The following is a 14277-nucleotide window of genomic DNA, read 5'->3' as shown; positions in this document are numbered from 1 at the left end:
CAGCTAAGACAAACCAGGCAGCAGGTGGGGGTGATCTCCTGACCTCTCCCCCCTTCTTCCTAGCTGGCAGCTCGACCTTGTGGGGCTCCGGCCACAGTATTTCCAGTGGAAAAGCAGGGCTGGCAGCGACCCCAGGCGGAGCAAAGTTGGCCTCCCCAGGTGATGCAGAGCAGCAGGCAACCCCAGGTGATGCAGAGCAGGCATCCGTGGGCGGTGGAGGCGGGAGCGGTAGATAGTCCTCCCATGGCGGTAGAGGTGGGAACAGTAGCCCGTCTCCCTTGGATGGTGGAGGTAGAGGCAGTTCCATCTCCTCTCCTCTGGGTGGTGGAGGCAGAGGCAGTTCCTGCTGCTCTCTCTCTGGTGGTGGAGGTGGGAGTGGCAAGCAGTCTTCCCCTGGTGGCGAAGGTGGGAGCAGCAGGTAGTCTCCTGGAGACGAAGGTGGGAGCAACGGATAGTCTCGTGGCAGTGAAGCTGGGAGCAGAAGGTAGTCTCCTCCTGGTGCTGGAGGTAGGAGCGGTAGGTAGTCCTCCCATGTTGGCAGAGGAGGGAGCCGCAGGTAATCTTCCTCTGATGGTGGAGGAGGGAACATCTCCCTCTTGGGCTTTGGATGCTCATGCTCCCGCCGTCTGGGCGCTGGATGCTCAGGCTTCTTCCACTTGGGCGCTAGTTCCTCCTCTTCATGTGCCCATATGCCCCACAGCCGGGGCACAACTCCACCTCGAGGTTCCTTAAAAAGGCCTCCCAGCTGTAATCCCTGACCTCCACCTGCTGTTGCTACGGTTGCTGTTGCTGCTGCTGCAGCCATCCTTTCCTGCTTCTTTCCTCACTTTCCTCTCCTGGGCCAGTTCCTCCTCCTCCTCTTGGAAGGGGCAGATAGCCACCATGTACCTGAACTTCCCACAGACACAGCACCAGCTTTGGTCCTCGAGGCCACCGAGGAGGTCCTCCAGGCCATTGCGGCGGTCTCCCCAGACCCAGCTTTTTACATTTTTTTATTTATTTTTTCAGAAAAAAAAAAAACATTTCTTTCCTCTTGTAACAAAGTGCCCGCCCCTGTGTATATTATCTGTTATGTGTTGCGTGTGGTGTGTTTAAATGTTGGTGTATAGACATTGGTACACGGGATATAAACGGGTCTGTGTAACACGAGTGTTTAAAAATGTATATGTGTATTTAGGCACGAGGATTGCACAGCACTTCACGTGCAAGTAAAATGTAGTAATATGTGAGCACGGGGAATTGCACTTTATTAATTCACGTGCTGGGATTCAAGTGAATAATTAATTGGTAATTGAATCCCAGCACAATAGTATATATAGATGCACGTTGGCACATACTGTTTGTTGGGTGTTCGGTGAGCGGAGAACGGGATTGGAGACGGAGGAAATTAGTAGTAGTAGTCTGTTTTCGTTTGTCTATTTATTTTGGCGTAGAGTGCCGTGTCCTGTGTTTTTCGTGTTTGTGTAAACCTTTTATTTTGTAATAAACCGGCGCCAACAGGCGTCTTCATCATTTCATTTCATCCGTCCTGTGTTTTGTATATTTCATTACCTTTCCTGGTTCTGACGCCGCCCACTTCGGCCGTCCCTGTGACACGTGGTGTCCTGCGTGGGATAACAGCGCCTCCAAGCGTCAGACCAGGAGAGGTGTTTTGTCAAAAAAAAAAAAAAAAAAAAAAAAAAAACACAGCAACAACAAAAAAAAATAAAACATGGAAGGCTGGGACTGGAGAGATGGCTGCCAGGACCTGGAGGAGTTCCTCGGTGGTCTGGAGGACCAGGGCTGGTGCCTTGCCTGTGGGGAGTTTGGGCACCCGGTGGTGCGCTGCCCCTACCAGGAAGGAGAGGAGGAACTGCCGCAGGAGAGGAAGGTGAGGAGGTGGCAGAGAAGGGGAAAGGGGAAGAGGAAGGCAGAGGTCCCACCGCTGTCTCCACAGCCGCACCAGTCTCCTGCAAGGGAGGAAGAGCCGCACCAGTCCCCTGCAAGTGAGGGAGAGCCGCACCAGTCCCCTGTATCAAGGGGAGACTACACACCGCTCCCACCTCCACCACCAGGAGACTACACGCCGCTCCTACCTCCACCGGCAGGCGCAGAGCAGCAGGAGCTGCCTCTGCCTCCGCCACCTCCACCGGCAGGGGGAGAGCAGCAGGAGCTGCCTCTGCCTCCGCCACCTCCACCGGCAGGGGGAGAGCAGCAGGAGCTGCCTCTGCCTCCGCCACCTCCACCGGCAGGGGGAGAGCAGCAGGAGCTGCCTCTGCCTCCGCCACCTCCACCGGCAGGGGGAGAGCAGCAGGAGCTGCCTCTGCCTCCGCCACCTCCACCGGCAGGGGGAGAGCAGCAGGAGCTGCCTCTGCCTCCGCCACCTCCACCGGCAGGAGCAGAGCAGCAGGAGCTGCCTCTGCCTCCGCCACCAGCAGAGGGTGAATGCCTGCTGGGTCCCTGTCCACCAGCAGAGGGTGAATGCCTGCTGGGTCCCTGTCCACCAGCAGAGGGTGAATGCCTGCTGGTATCACTTCCCCCACCAGCAGAGGGTGAATGCCTGCTGGTATCACTTCCCCCACCAGCAGAGGGTGAATGCCTGCTGGGTCCCTGTCCACCAGCAGAGGGTGAATGCCTGCTGGGTCCCTGTCCACCAGCAGAGGGTGAATGCCTGCTGGTATCACTTCCCCCACCAGCAGAGGGTGAATGCCTGCTGGTATCACTTCCCCCACCAGCAGAGGGTGAATGCCTGCTGGTATCACTTCCCCCACCATCACGAGGAGAGGAGCTGGAGCTTCCTCTGCCTCCACCTCCATCAGGGGGAGAGGAGCAGGAGCTGCCTCTCCCTGCACCAGAAGGACCAGGACTAGATGCTGGCGGTCCTCAGCAGCCCTTGCATAGGCTGCTGAGGGAAGCACGGGGAAGAACCTCCCGGCTGCAGTGGCCGAAAAGAGGGCCAACACCCGCACCCCAGCTTGTCCTGACTGCCAGCCTCGCTTCGCCCAAGGATGCCAGCCTCGCTTCGCCCAAGGATGCCAGCCTCGCTTCGCCCAAGGATGCCAGCCTCGCTTCGCCCAAGGATGCCAGCCTCGCTTCGCCCAAGGATGCCTCTGCATCGCCTGGGGTTGCCCGCCGCTCTGCATCGCCTGGGGTTGCCCGCCGCTCTGCATCGCCTGGGGTTGCCCGCCGCTCTGCATCGCCTGGGGTTGCCCGCCGCTCTGCATCGCCTGGGGTTGCCCGCCGCTCCGCATCACAGCCGGAAGTACTGTGGCCGGAACCCCACGAAGGGGAGCTGCCGGCCATGAAGAAGGGGGAGGAGGTCTGGAGACCGCCAACCCCAGCAGCAGTTTCGCTGCCGGAGAAGGGGGAGGAGGTCTGGAGACCGCCAACCCCAGCAGCAGTTTCGCTGCCGGAGAAGGGGGAGGAGGTCTGGAGACCGCCAACCCCAGCAGCAGTTTCGCTGCCGGAGAAGGGGGAGGAGGTCTGGAGACCGCCAACCCCAGCAGCAGTTTCGCTGCCGGAGAAGGGGGAGGAGGTCTGGAGACCGCCAACCCCAGCAGCAGTTTCGCTGCCGGAGGAGGGGGAGGAGGTCTGGAGACCGCCAACCCCAGCAGCAGTTTCGCTGCCGGAGAAGGGGGAGGAGGTCTGGAGACCGCCAACCCCAGCAGCAGTTTCTCCGCCGGAGATCGTGGGGGAGGTCCGGAGACCTGCTCCCTCTGCAGTTTCTTCCCTGCAGGAAGAACGGTGGTTGAAGCCCCACCAAGGGGAGCTGCCGGCGCCGAAGGAGGGGGAAGGTCAGGAGACCACACCCCAAGCAGCCTTTCCGCTGCTAGGACTACCCTGGCAGGAGAATGCTACCCTGCTGACAGCATTACGACCTGTGGGCCCCTGGAAGCCTCTGGTCCTGGCCAAGGACTTTGGGCGGGACTTTTGGGCTTTTAAGGGGGGAGGTGGCCATTGAGGCCATGTGTGCTTTGCACAGGAGGGGGTATATGTAACAAAGTGCCCGCCCCTGTGTATATTATCTGTTATGTGTTGCGTGTGGTGTGTTTAAATGTTGGTGTATAGACATTGGTACACGGGATATAAACGGGTCTGTGTAACACGAGTGTTTAAAAATGTATATGTGTATTTAGGCACGAGGATTGCACAGCACTTCACGTGCAAGTAAAATGTAGTAATATGTGAGCACGGGGAATTGCACTTTATTAATTCACGTGCTGGGATTCAAGTGAATAATTAATTGGTAATTGAATCCCAGCACAATAGTATATATAGATGCACGTTGGCACATACTGTTTGTTGGGTGTTCGGTGAGCGGAGAACGGGATTGGAGACGGAGGAAATTAGTAGTAGTAGTCTGTTTTCGTTTGTCTATTTATTTTGGCGTAGAGTGCCGTGTCCTGTGTTTTTCGTGTTTGTGTAAACCTTTTATTTTGTAATAAACCGGCGCCAACAGGCGTCTTCATCATTTCATTTCATCCGTCCTGTGTTTTGTATATTTCATTACCTTTCCTGGTTCTGACGCCGCCCACTTCGGCCGTCCCTGTGACACCTCTTCAAAACTCTTTCCAGAAAAATAATTAAAAAACACAATACTCCCTGGTCTGAGTCAAAGGTGTTGTTTATCCTTCTAAAACCATACGGGGACAGGCTAGCTTGTGGGTGACGTTAGAATCAGGAAGTAATGGACACAGACAGACTGGATTTGTGGGTGAAGTTGGTTGTGCTCAGCATTTATTAAATGATCACAGAAAATAAAAGGTTGAACAGACAAAACACATCACTTTGCGTCAAATTAAGTAGACAAACAAAATGAACAGACCCTAACAAATAGACCGTACTGGTGCTTCCAGCATGTCATAGCAATTGTTATTTTCTTTTACTTTTTTTTTTTACTTTTTTACACTGTCAGACAACAGTGATTCAGTGAACAAGTGTTTATTTGTGCCGTTTCCAGGTCTGGCGACCATCAAATAATAAATCCCCGGCAGTACACAACAATGTGTAAAGCGCGGGGATGGTGAAGAACACAGTACAGTCTCACACACAAACAAAGGTACGGTCACCAGTCCTGGGTGATATTCAAACGTGCAGGTACTCTGTGTAATGGTGCTCCGGATAGTGCTTTACGTGACAACAGCTCCGGAGGTGTGCGTTAACTGTCTAGTGGTGCGAAAAAGACAGACAATTATAAACAAACAAAGACAACACACAACATGTAATACGCTCTGAGAGCTCCTCTCTCAGTCCTTCTCTCCTCACATTACCCAAACGAAGGAAAAGATCAGAGTTACCCTGGCCCCTATATGTAATCCTGCACGATATCTAGGTAAACGGTTGCAGCTGCCTTATTACTTGCAGCTGCCTCTCGTTTACCTTTCAAATCAATACGGTCTTACAACAGAGTCTCGCTTCTTTCCAGGCTGACCCACTTCCCTGACCCGGAAACGAACTGTCAGGCCAGCCCTTCCAGATACTTCTCCTCTCGTTCTTTAGCGCCCTCACAGGTCGGGAGGAAGATTTATCACCAGAACTCATGTTTCCATCACAGCCATCCTTGTGTCTAAATACAAACATACATTTTACATCACTTGTGCTACATGAACCAGCACACACACACACAACATATAACACATAATACACACATGGGCGGGGCACGTTGCCACAGGCATCCATTGAAACTATCAGTTCATCCTTAAAGGGACTAATTTGAGGTCCAAAAGAGGTTAGTGCAAGTTTCTGCTTTTTTCTGATTTCTATAACTCTAACTGCACATTATACAAGGTGGCATGCACTAATTTCTTGCAAAACCTGATCCTTCCAAAACTATCTGAGGTAGGGTCAGCAGAATTAGGCAAACCCATCTCTACGGATGAGTTAAAAACAGCACTGGAGAGTGCTAAAAAAGGCAAATCCCCAGGATTTGACAGCATTCCCCTGGAATTGTTGTTGTTTTGGGAAATACTCGGCCAAGTCCAGCTGGACACAATGCACTCGGCAGTCGAGAAAGGTGCATTTCATCGTAATCATAATACTGCTCTAATTTCTCTGATTCCTAAAAAAGGGAACAGTCCCATTGAGTGTGGAAATTATCGTCCAATCTCTTTGATTAACTCAGACATGAAGCTGTATTCTAGAATTTGTGTTTTATGTCTAGAAAAGTATATGGGGAAACTTATTCACCTTGATCAGTTTGGCTTTATGAAGGGGTGCCTTGCTGCAGACAAAATTCACCACCTACTGCATATAGTACATGAAGTCAAAGATTTGAATACTCCCTATGTAGTCCTATCATGTAGAAAAGGCATTTGACGGAATGGAACTTTTTATGGCGGTGTGACAGGATGGCTGATGTGGTGATGTGTGTGACGTCAGGTTCTAGGAAAACAGTACACAAAGGCAGGAATCTGGGGCAAAAACTATGTGGCTGCACAGTGTTTTATTAAATAAAATACAGACTTCAAAACACAAAATAAAAGGGTTTCAAAACACAACACAGGAACTAATTAATCTAATTAAACAAGTACCTATATATACACTATTGCAGGTAACACTTACTCTCTGTGTCTCTCCAAAACCAAACCACTCCACCCAGACAAAGGATTTCTTCTGGCTTTTATAGTCTGTGGCTGGAGCCCAATTAATCAATAATTAACAATTAGCCAATTAAGGCTCCAGTCACATTCTCCATTGTATTTGGCAAGAAGGAATTTAACCCCCTCCCTGCTGATCCAAAAAACAATAGCACAATCACAATAATGAAGAACACAATAACTATAATGAAAATCATGATGAAGCAACAGTAAAAATGATAGTAATAATTATGGGGGGGGGGGTTACCCATTCACAAGCGGGTATGGGAGAGCTTCGGTTTAGGTGACAGTTTTATTTATTTGGTGCGTACGATGTATGCCAATCCATCTGCTGTGGTCTCAACTGGTGGTTCACACTCAGAACCCTTTAATGTTCTCAGGGGAAACCGACAAAATTCTATCCTTAAAATGTTATCAGCTTTCAGAATTCTGTGACTTATCAGGTTATAAAATTAACTAGATAAAATCTGGCCTGATGTCTCTCAATGATGCCTCTCAATGCATCCTGACTTCTATCATTCTGGTCAGAAAACAATTTACCTATCTGGGCATTGATGTACAACCCTCCCTTCAATCCATTGTCAAAAATAATGATCTCAAAGTACTAAAAGAGGTGGAGAGACACATGGAGAGGTGGACAGTGATGCCCGCCTCTCTGCAAACCCGAATTGCTACAGTTAAAATGAATGTCCTGTCTCGAATACATTTTTATTAGTGCTATGATTCCCACCCCCACCCCCCTTAGGGTTCTGGGCTAAGATTGATGGTTTGATTTGGAAATTTCTGTGGAATGGCAAACACCAACAAATCAAATTGAATACACTATAGTGCACCAAAATGGACGGTGGCCTAGCAATCCCACACTTTAAGCTGTACCACTGGGCTTTTTAATTAAGTCCACTAAAAATATGGATAAATCCACTGTCTGCTGTTCTCTGGAGAGAAATCGAGGAAGCATTAGTTTCTCCCATTAGACTGCACTCTGCTATGCGTGCTTATGGGGTTCCCTGGCGGTCGGAAACTTAAAACGCATCCTATAATGGACTGGGTCTCAGGAACTGCCTCTAGGGGGCTGGTCTCTGCGATATACTTACATCTGCTAAAAGTTTCTTATAAGCTGCTGGCTATTATCAAAATAAGGGAAAAAACTAAAACCTCAGAGGATGGGCCAATTGATTGAAATACGATCTTGCATAATATTCAATGCTAATTTATTTCAAATTCTGCCATAGGACATACCGGATGCCTCATAAGAGATATTGTGTGGGAATCACCTCAGACCCACTTTTTAACCTCTGTTCTCTTAAAACACATGCTCTGGGGGGTTAGTTATTTTTGGGGCCAAGTGACATCTATACTGTCCATCATAACTGGGAGAGACTTGAAATTAGATTGAGTTGTACTGTTACTTAATGATGATTCAAGACTTCAAGTACTTGAACGCCAGCAGAAAATTTGGCTTGCTGGACTGACAGTGGCCAAGAAATTGACAGTACTTATAGATAGTCCTTCCCCTTAGACTTCCTGTACGGCAATGGTTGTCATATTATGACATAGTTATGTTAGAATTATCTACTGCCGGGATAAATATGGCAAAAATTGTGTTTTTTGTATAAAAACACAATAGAAATTTGATCACAAAATTTCCAGCCTATCTTTGATCTTTATTAATATTGAACTTTGCCAGCAAAACCCGCTTGGCATCCATTTGATTTTTATTGTGTGAGGTTTTAATAGTTTGAGAAATATAGCGAGACAATTCTCTTATTGAAAACCCCAAGCGTTTTTCAGTGGGTTGCTCCCCCAGGACCAGAGTTTTTTTGGCTGTAGTTGACTCTCTTCCTATAAAAAATCTATTTTTTACAGTAACGTCTTAGAATTGGTGTCCTATTTTCAGAACACTCTGGGGATCATTATAAAGTACTGTACTTCAGAAACCATACAAACATTTCCCTTTTTTTATTCTATGACCCGAGGGACCGTACAATACTTCCTAAAAGTTTTGTTGAAAAATATTGATGTTTGGGAAAATTACAAGACATTGCGTCACCTGAGTGATTGCAATGACATAACACATGTCTATTCCCAGGTTATAAGCAATAATGGACACTACTCTCGATTTATTTTCTCAAAATATTTATAAATAAAATAATAGTTCTTCATTCCATTATCAGTGGTGGGGGGTGGGGGGGGGGGCAGGGAAGGGTTTAGGTCAGCAAGGATGTCCTCGGCTCACCGCGCACCAGCGACCCCTGTAGTCTGGCTGGGCGCCTGCAGGCTTGCCTGTCAGCTGCCCGGGAGCTGCGTTGCCCTCCGACGCTGTAGGTCCTAGGTGGCTGGGTGGTGAATCCGCAGTGTGTAAAGAAACAGTAGGCTGACAGCACACATTTCAGAGGACAGCCTATGTTCGTCTTCGGCCTCCCGAGTAAGCACAGGGGTGGTAGGGGTGAGCTGAATCTAAATATTAATTGGGCATTTCAAATTGGGAGAAAATAACAAAAACAATTGGCAACCACTGAATTAAAAAAAAAAAAAAAAAAAAAAAAAAAAAAAACATATATTAAAACACGAGAGAGAATAAATGTTCTAATATAATTATAAGCCAAATACATCGGATTTATAATGTTTTCCCTTTTTTTCATTAGCATTAAACAAGTTTTTGCGTGCTGCGTAAAATATCTTCCCCTTTTAAAAATTAGATGCCCATCTCAGTGACGTCACACGTTAAAAAACTAAAAAAAGAAGGCAGTGGAATTCAATCCCATCCCTATCCAATAATATGCATCTGCAATCTGTACTGCAAAGTATGGTGGTCCAGTAAGTCGAAGAAACTAAGTGGGGTGTTGTCACAAAGACGGTCTGAGCGGGGGACGTCAGACCAGAAACAGGAACCAGGAAATGGTCTCGCTCAGCATTTAATAAATGAACAGACAGTCAGAAAATAAACGGTTGTAAGACAAACAAAAACACAGGACACGGCATTGGTAGCCAAAATAAACAGACAAACAAAACGGACTAACACTAAACAAAACATGATGAGCAGATATTTTTCACTACTATTATTATTACTACAATTATTATTATTACCTCTGTCTCCAGTCCCGTTCTCCACTCACCAAACACACAACCCAGAGTGAGTGAAAACATGTAGCTTTTATGCAGATGTACCGAGACTCAATTGCTAATCAATCATTCAATTGGAGTCGTGGTACAACTGCACGTGAATTAATAAAGTGCAAATCCCCGTGCTCACATATTATTACATTTTACTTGCACGTGAAGTGCTGTGCAATCCTTGTGCCTAAATACAAATATACATTTTAAACACTCGTGTTACACAGACCTGTTTATATCCCGCGTACCAATGACTATACACCAACATTAACACACAACATATAACACAAAATACACACAGGGGCGGGGCACTTTGCTACAGGTTTTTATTGTGTTTACATGATCACGTCCCTAGAATGGCACTTCACTGACTTCAGTATGATCATGTTTACATAATCATGGTCCTTAAAGGGTTAATGCTGAGAAGACCTCCTCAACTGGTTATACCTTTGCTCTACAGTGAAGCACCTTAAAATATTGTACAGTAAGTCATATTCATGTTAACACTGTCAGAGTGGAGGGAGGTTGCTTTGTTGTGACACTAACCTGTACAAGGAGGGCTGCAGTGGAAGGTAACCTAAGAAAGCAGGATAGAAGCAGGAGGTGGTATCAAGGCCAGGATAAGTTGGCAAAGGTCGAATTGCATCTCTGCTGAGGTCTGGATGAAATCCTGTTTGATAACCATCAGGTCTCTTTCCTGGTGGTATTACCTGTTGCACTGGTCTCTGCAAACTGAGAAAAAAAGTGGTTTCACACTATCTGTGATTGTCAGTGCCATTGTAAAATGGGCTTTATTTTTCAAACTGGATCAGCCAAATTAATATACTGTATGTTTTTTACATTTAACTACTTACATATGGAAATAGGATTCTCAGTCTTCCATTGCTTGACTGATAAATATTAGACAGAAAGAGTATAAATTGATCAACTCTGGGTCATTCTGTGACAGATCTGGATGCCTGAGGGTCATCTCAGATATTACTGAAACTATTATGCTTTTTTTGGAAAAATAAAAAATTGGAGCTTTATTGAATTGCTGGTTTAGAAGTTCAGCAGGGTAACAGTTTTAGGTTTTGAGCAAACACATGGGCATTCAAATGATCATATTACAGGAGTTAAGGTATACTGTAAAAAAAAAAAAAAAGTAACAAAGTGTTACCATAAACTTGAAAGTGGCTCCATTAAAATATTATCTTTTATGAATGTTATAAAGTTAATGCAGTAGCACAACAGGAGCTCCATACCACTGACACACTGGTGTCTGACAGATCGTGTTACTTCTGTTATGCCCATTGTTGATGCCATTGAAATGCATTAATTCACTGAAATGCAAGGGTACTCACCCAACTGAAGAGTATGGTAACTCCATTGCAGTGTTCCTTGGTATATAACGAGTAGGGACTGGAGACATAGCAGCCTTTTCTTGTTTTAGCAGTGGGGTTGCTGAGTGAGGGTCATAGCTACTCGGTCTAATTGCAAATTGCTGTAGAAATACAAACATATATGTATCAATTCTCACCTTTCATTACAGAGGCCAACACATTAAGGAAAGTGCACCCTATTGAGCTTGATATGGGAAGAAAAGCTAATGCATAACCACTGCATTACCCACAGATACAAAGTTCATTACGGTTTGCTGCTATTGCTTTTATATATATAATAATCTCAGACTTTTTGGGGTTTATCATTGTGGAAATAACGTACTGTCATTTCATTTTTACAAATTAGCTTCAGTAATTTTACATTGAACGTTGCTAGAACATTGTTCAGTACAGATTAATGCCCTTGGTATTCATCTTTTGAGCAGTTTTGAGAGTTGAATAAAAGCAATTGTGTTAGTCAGGAATTGTGTCATGGTTGTAAAATAGCTAACTTGAAATATCTCATGTGGTTTTCAGTCTCTGACTTGTATATGCATACAGTACCTAACTAGAGCTTATTACACTAGACAATTAGGGCTTACAAAAGGTGGAATTGGCAAGCAGTTAAGTCAGTGGCTGAGAAATATACAGTATATTTTTTTACATAAATACAATCACTAACTTAATAATGCAGGCCCCAAAAACCACTAACTTAAAAAACAATCAGATCCAAAATCAATTTTTTATCTTTTCAATTGAAAAACTGTTGAAGAATGGTAAGAAGATGAATTTCCTGAACCGAACAAAGTACCAGTAATTCAAATTTCTTTATAAAAACCAGAACAGAAACTCAAACTTGACCGAAAAAAAAAGAAAAAACAATAAAGGCTTCTAAATGGGCTGTGAGTGCTCTACAAAACTGTCTTCAAGAAAAAGGTAATTACAATTCATGTACTTTCTAAGGACAAGTTGAACAGTCTCCTCAGGGAATTGTATGTCATTTCCCCAAGGAATAAAGACGGAGTGCAATGCAGCATATCAAGCTTCATAAATCTGCGAGCTGGTATCAATTGCTTTTTGAATGGCCCACCATGCAGCAAACAAGTGAATTTAGCGAAACATGCAGTAACTGAAAAACTAAAAAAAAGTGGAAAAGACGAAACAACACACTATCCCCCAGTAACAGCAGCAGGGCTGGAGAAGCTAAGAAAAAAAGAAAAACGTTCCTGCAAGGCACTCAGACACCGCTGCTTTCACCTGCAGCTCCCTTTCTGGCAGTACAGCAGTCAATACCGTTCATTCACAGCATGTTTTTTCAAACTGCACAATATCTGGCAATTTTCAAGTGAACATTTATTCCAAAAATCACTGATCTAAAGTTTTATCAGATTTTGTCAGTAAATCACCACCAAAACCAGTTCCTTGATCCAGCATCTGACCCCCGTTTGACCTTGACCTTAAATTTCAATCTCAGGTATTCAATACATGGTAAAATATTGTATTAATTTTATTAATTGGCGATTCTGCTTCTAGCTACCTATCGAGGCGTCCTGCTGCAATTCACATAGACCTTAAACTTCTCAGATCTCAGATCACTTATTCCATACATTTAAAGCGCAAAAATACTATACTGATTGTATTTGCCCTTTTCTGCTCCCTCTAGCTACATAGCGAGGTCGTGCTGCAGCTTAATGGGTGTTTTCTGTCTTTCTTAAAGTAAATCTGATAATTTAAGGAGAAACTGTTCTCATTGCACTCAATAATTCTGTTTTCTGACCCCACGCTTCCATATCTGGCCTTCAGACACTGATCTGCATGTCTGGACCTGCTGTTTCTAACTAGACAGAACCTGCCAGTCTCCAGATCCTGGTTTTCTGCAAGACTCCCAAGATCTCCAAAAAGGCCGCCTTTCGTCATTGAACTATTCATGCTATTCCTTCAGGACTGGAGCTGCAACCACAGCTGGTCAGCGAAACATTCCTGCGCATGTCATCAAAAACGGTCAGTGGTCTTCAGATGCTTCTGAGATTTACAAGGAGCAATATTAAAGCTATTCTTGTTGACCAACAACACATATCTAAATCATTTTAAGATATTTAATATATCTTGAAATAACTTCGTTCATTTAGAGATATGTAAATCATTTTAAGATATCTTGAAATAACTCCCTGTTCATTTAGAGATATCTCTAAATCACGGACCACAGGTTGAGAACCACTGCAGTAGAGCATAGATTTGCAAGTTACTAACTGAAAGACACTGACTGAAGGTGAAAAAGAAAAACTTCAAACCGTTGAGATCATTGGTATTGAGTCACCCAGGAATCCACTTTCTACAACATATAAATATGTTCATGTGATCTACTGTACATGCTGAGTATATAGGATGGTATTATATTACAGGATGTCATAATGCAAAAGCAGAACTAAAACTGCACATTAATTGCCTATGTTAGTGAGGTTTATCCGCTGTCATCAGAAATTCCGTTTTATGATTGTCAAGGTGTGTTATTCTTGTTTATGTGATACAGGCTGTCTGAGCTATTGCTAATTGTATATTGTAACTATAATGGGTTTGCATTTTACAAAAGCATATATAAAAATGTACAGTCACAACCAGAAACAAATATTCTCAATACAAGCCTAGCAACCAGAAATGCACACAAATGCATAGTAACCTGTGGCATTTTGTTACCTTTACTGTGTTTAGAAAGAAAGAAAGAATATCCCCACGGTATAGCACAAATATAACTGACAATGCCTTTAACAATTATCTAACACCTAATACTATACCAGTGAGAAAGCTTTAGGTGCACAGGTTATGCTGTATATGCAAAGCCCATCACTATCTCTTTACAGACCTCATCTACAGTAGGTAATTGCAAATACATTTAAAGCAGACTGCTAACCTGCAGAAGTGGAACATAACGTACTGCACAATTACTCTCTAGTATTTTAGAATTTATCAGAGGAAAGTAAATTACCTGTACTAATGTTCAGAGCTTGGCTGGGGGTAGAGGCGGTGGGCACATGATCAGAGCTCTGTGCACATCCTTCAATCCCCAGCAATGGTTAAAAGCATTGAAACTGTGTTAGTAGTGAAAAAAGTAATGGCTGTAAACTATAGAAATATGCATACCTACCAGCTCATTACATTGCACAAGGCAATTATGGCTTACAAAAGGTCAATGGTATTAAATTAGTACGGACATGGGGATGATCCTGAGA

The 14277-nt window shown here is 44.8% G+C and overlaps 1 protein-coding gene across 4 annotated transcripts in view; it reads right to left on the bottom strand.

Moving 5' to 3' along the window:
* LOC121313119 (genetic suppressor element 1-like) overlaps positions 1 to 14277 on the bottom strand; it is an 87853-nt gene that overhangs the window by 30750 nt on the left and 42826 nt on the right. For all 4 annotated transcript variants that reach the window (XM_041245302.1, XM_041245304.1, XM_041245303.1 and 1 more), the window contains exons 4-5: positions 11033 to 11172; positions 10236 to 10421 (exon numbers count right to left, since the gene is read on the bottom strand). In XM_041245302.1, coding sequence (XP_041101236.1) covers positions 10236 to 10421; positions 11033 to 11172 — 326 coding nt within the window. The remainder of the gene's footprint in view (positions 1 to 10235; positions 10422 to 11032; positions 11173 to 14277) is intronic.

This window comes from Polyodon spathula, chromosome 3, assembly GCF_017654505.1.
Source record: "Polyodon spathula isolate WHYD16114869_AA chromosome 3, ASM1765450v1, whole genome shotgun sequence".
NCBI classification, from domain to species: Eukaryota; Metazoa; Chordata; class Actinopteri; order Acipenseriformes; family Polyodontidae; genus Polyodon; species Polyodon spathula.
Note: the sequence above shows the minus strand (reverse complement) of the source record. Positions and strands in the feature narration are given on the sequence as shown.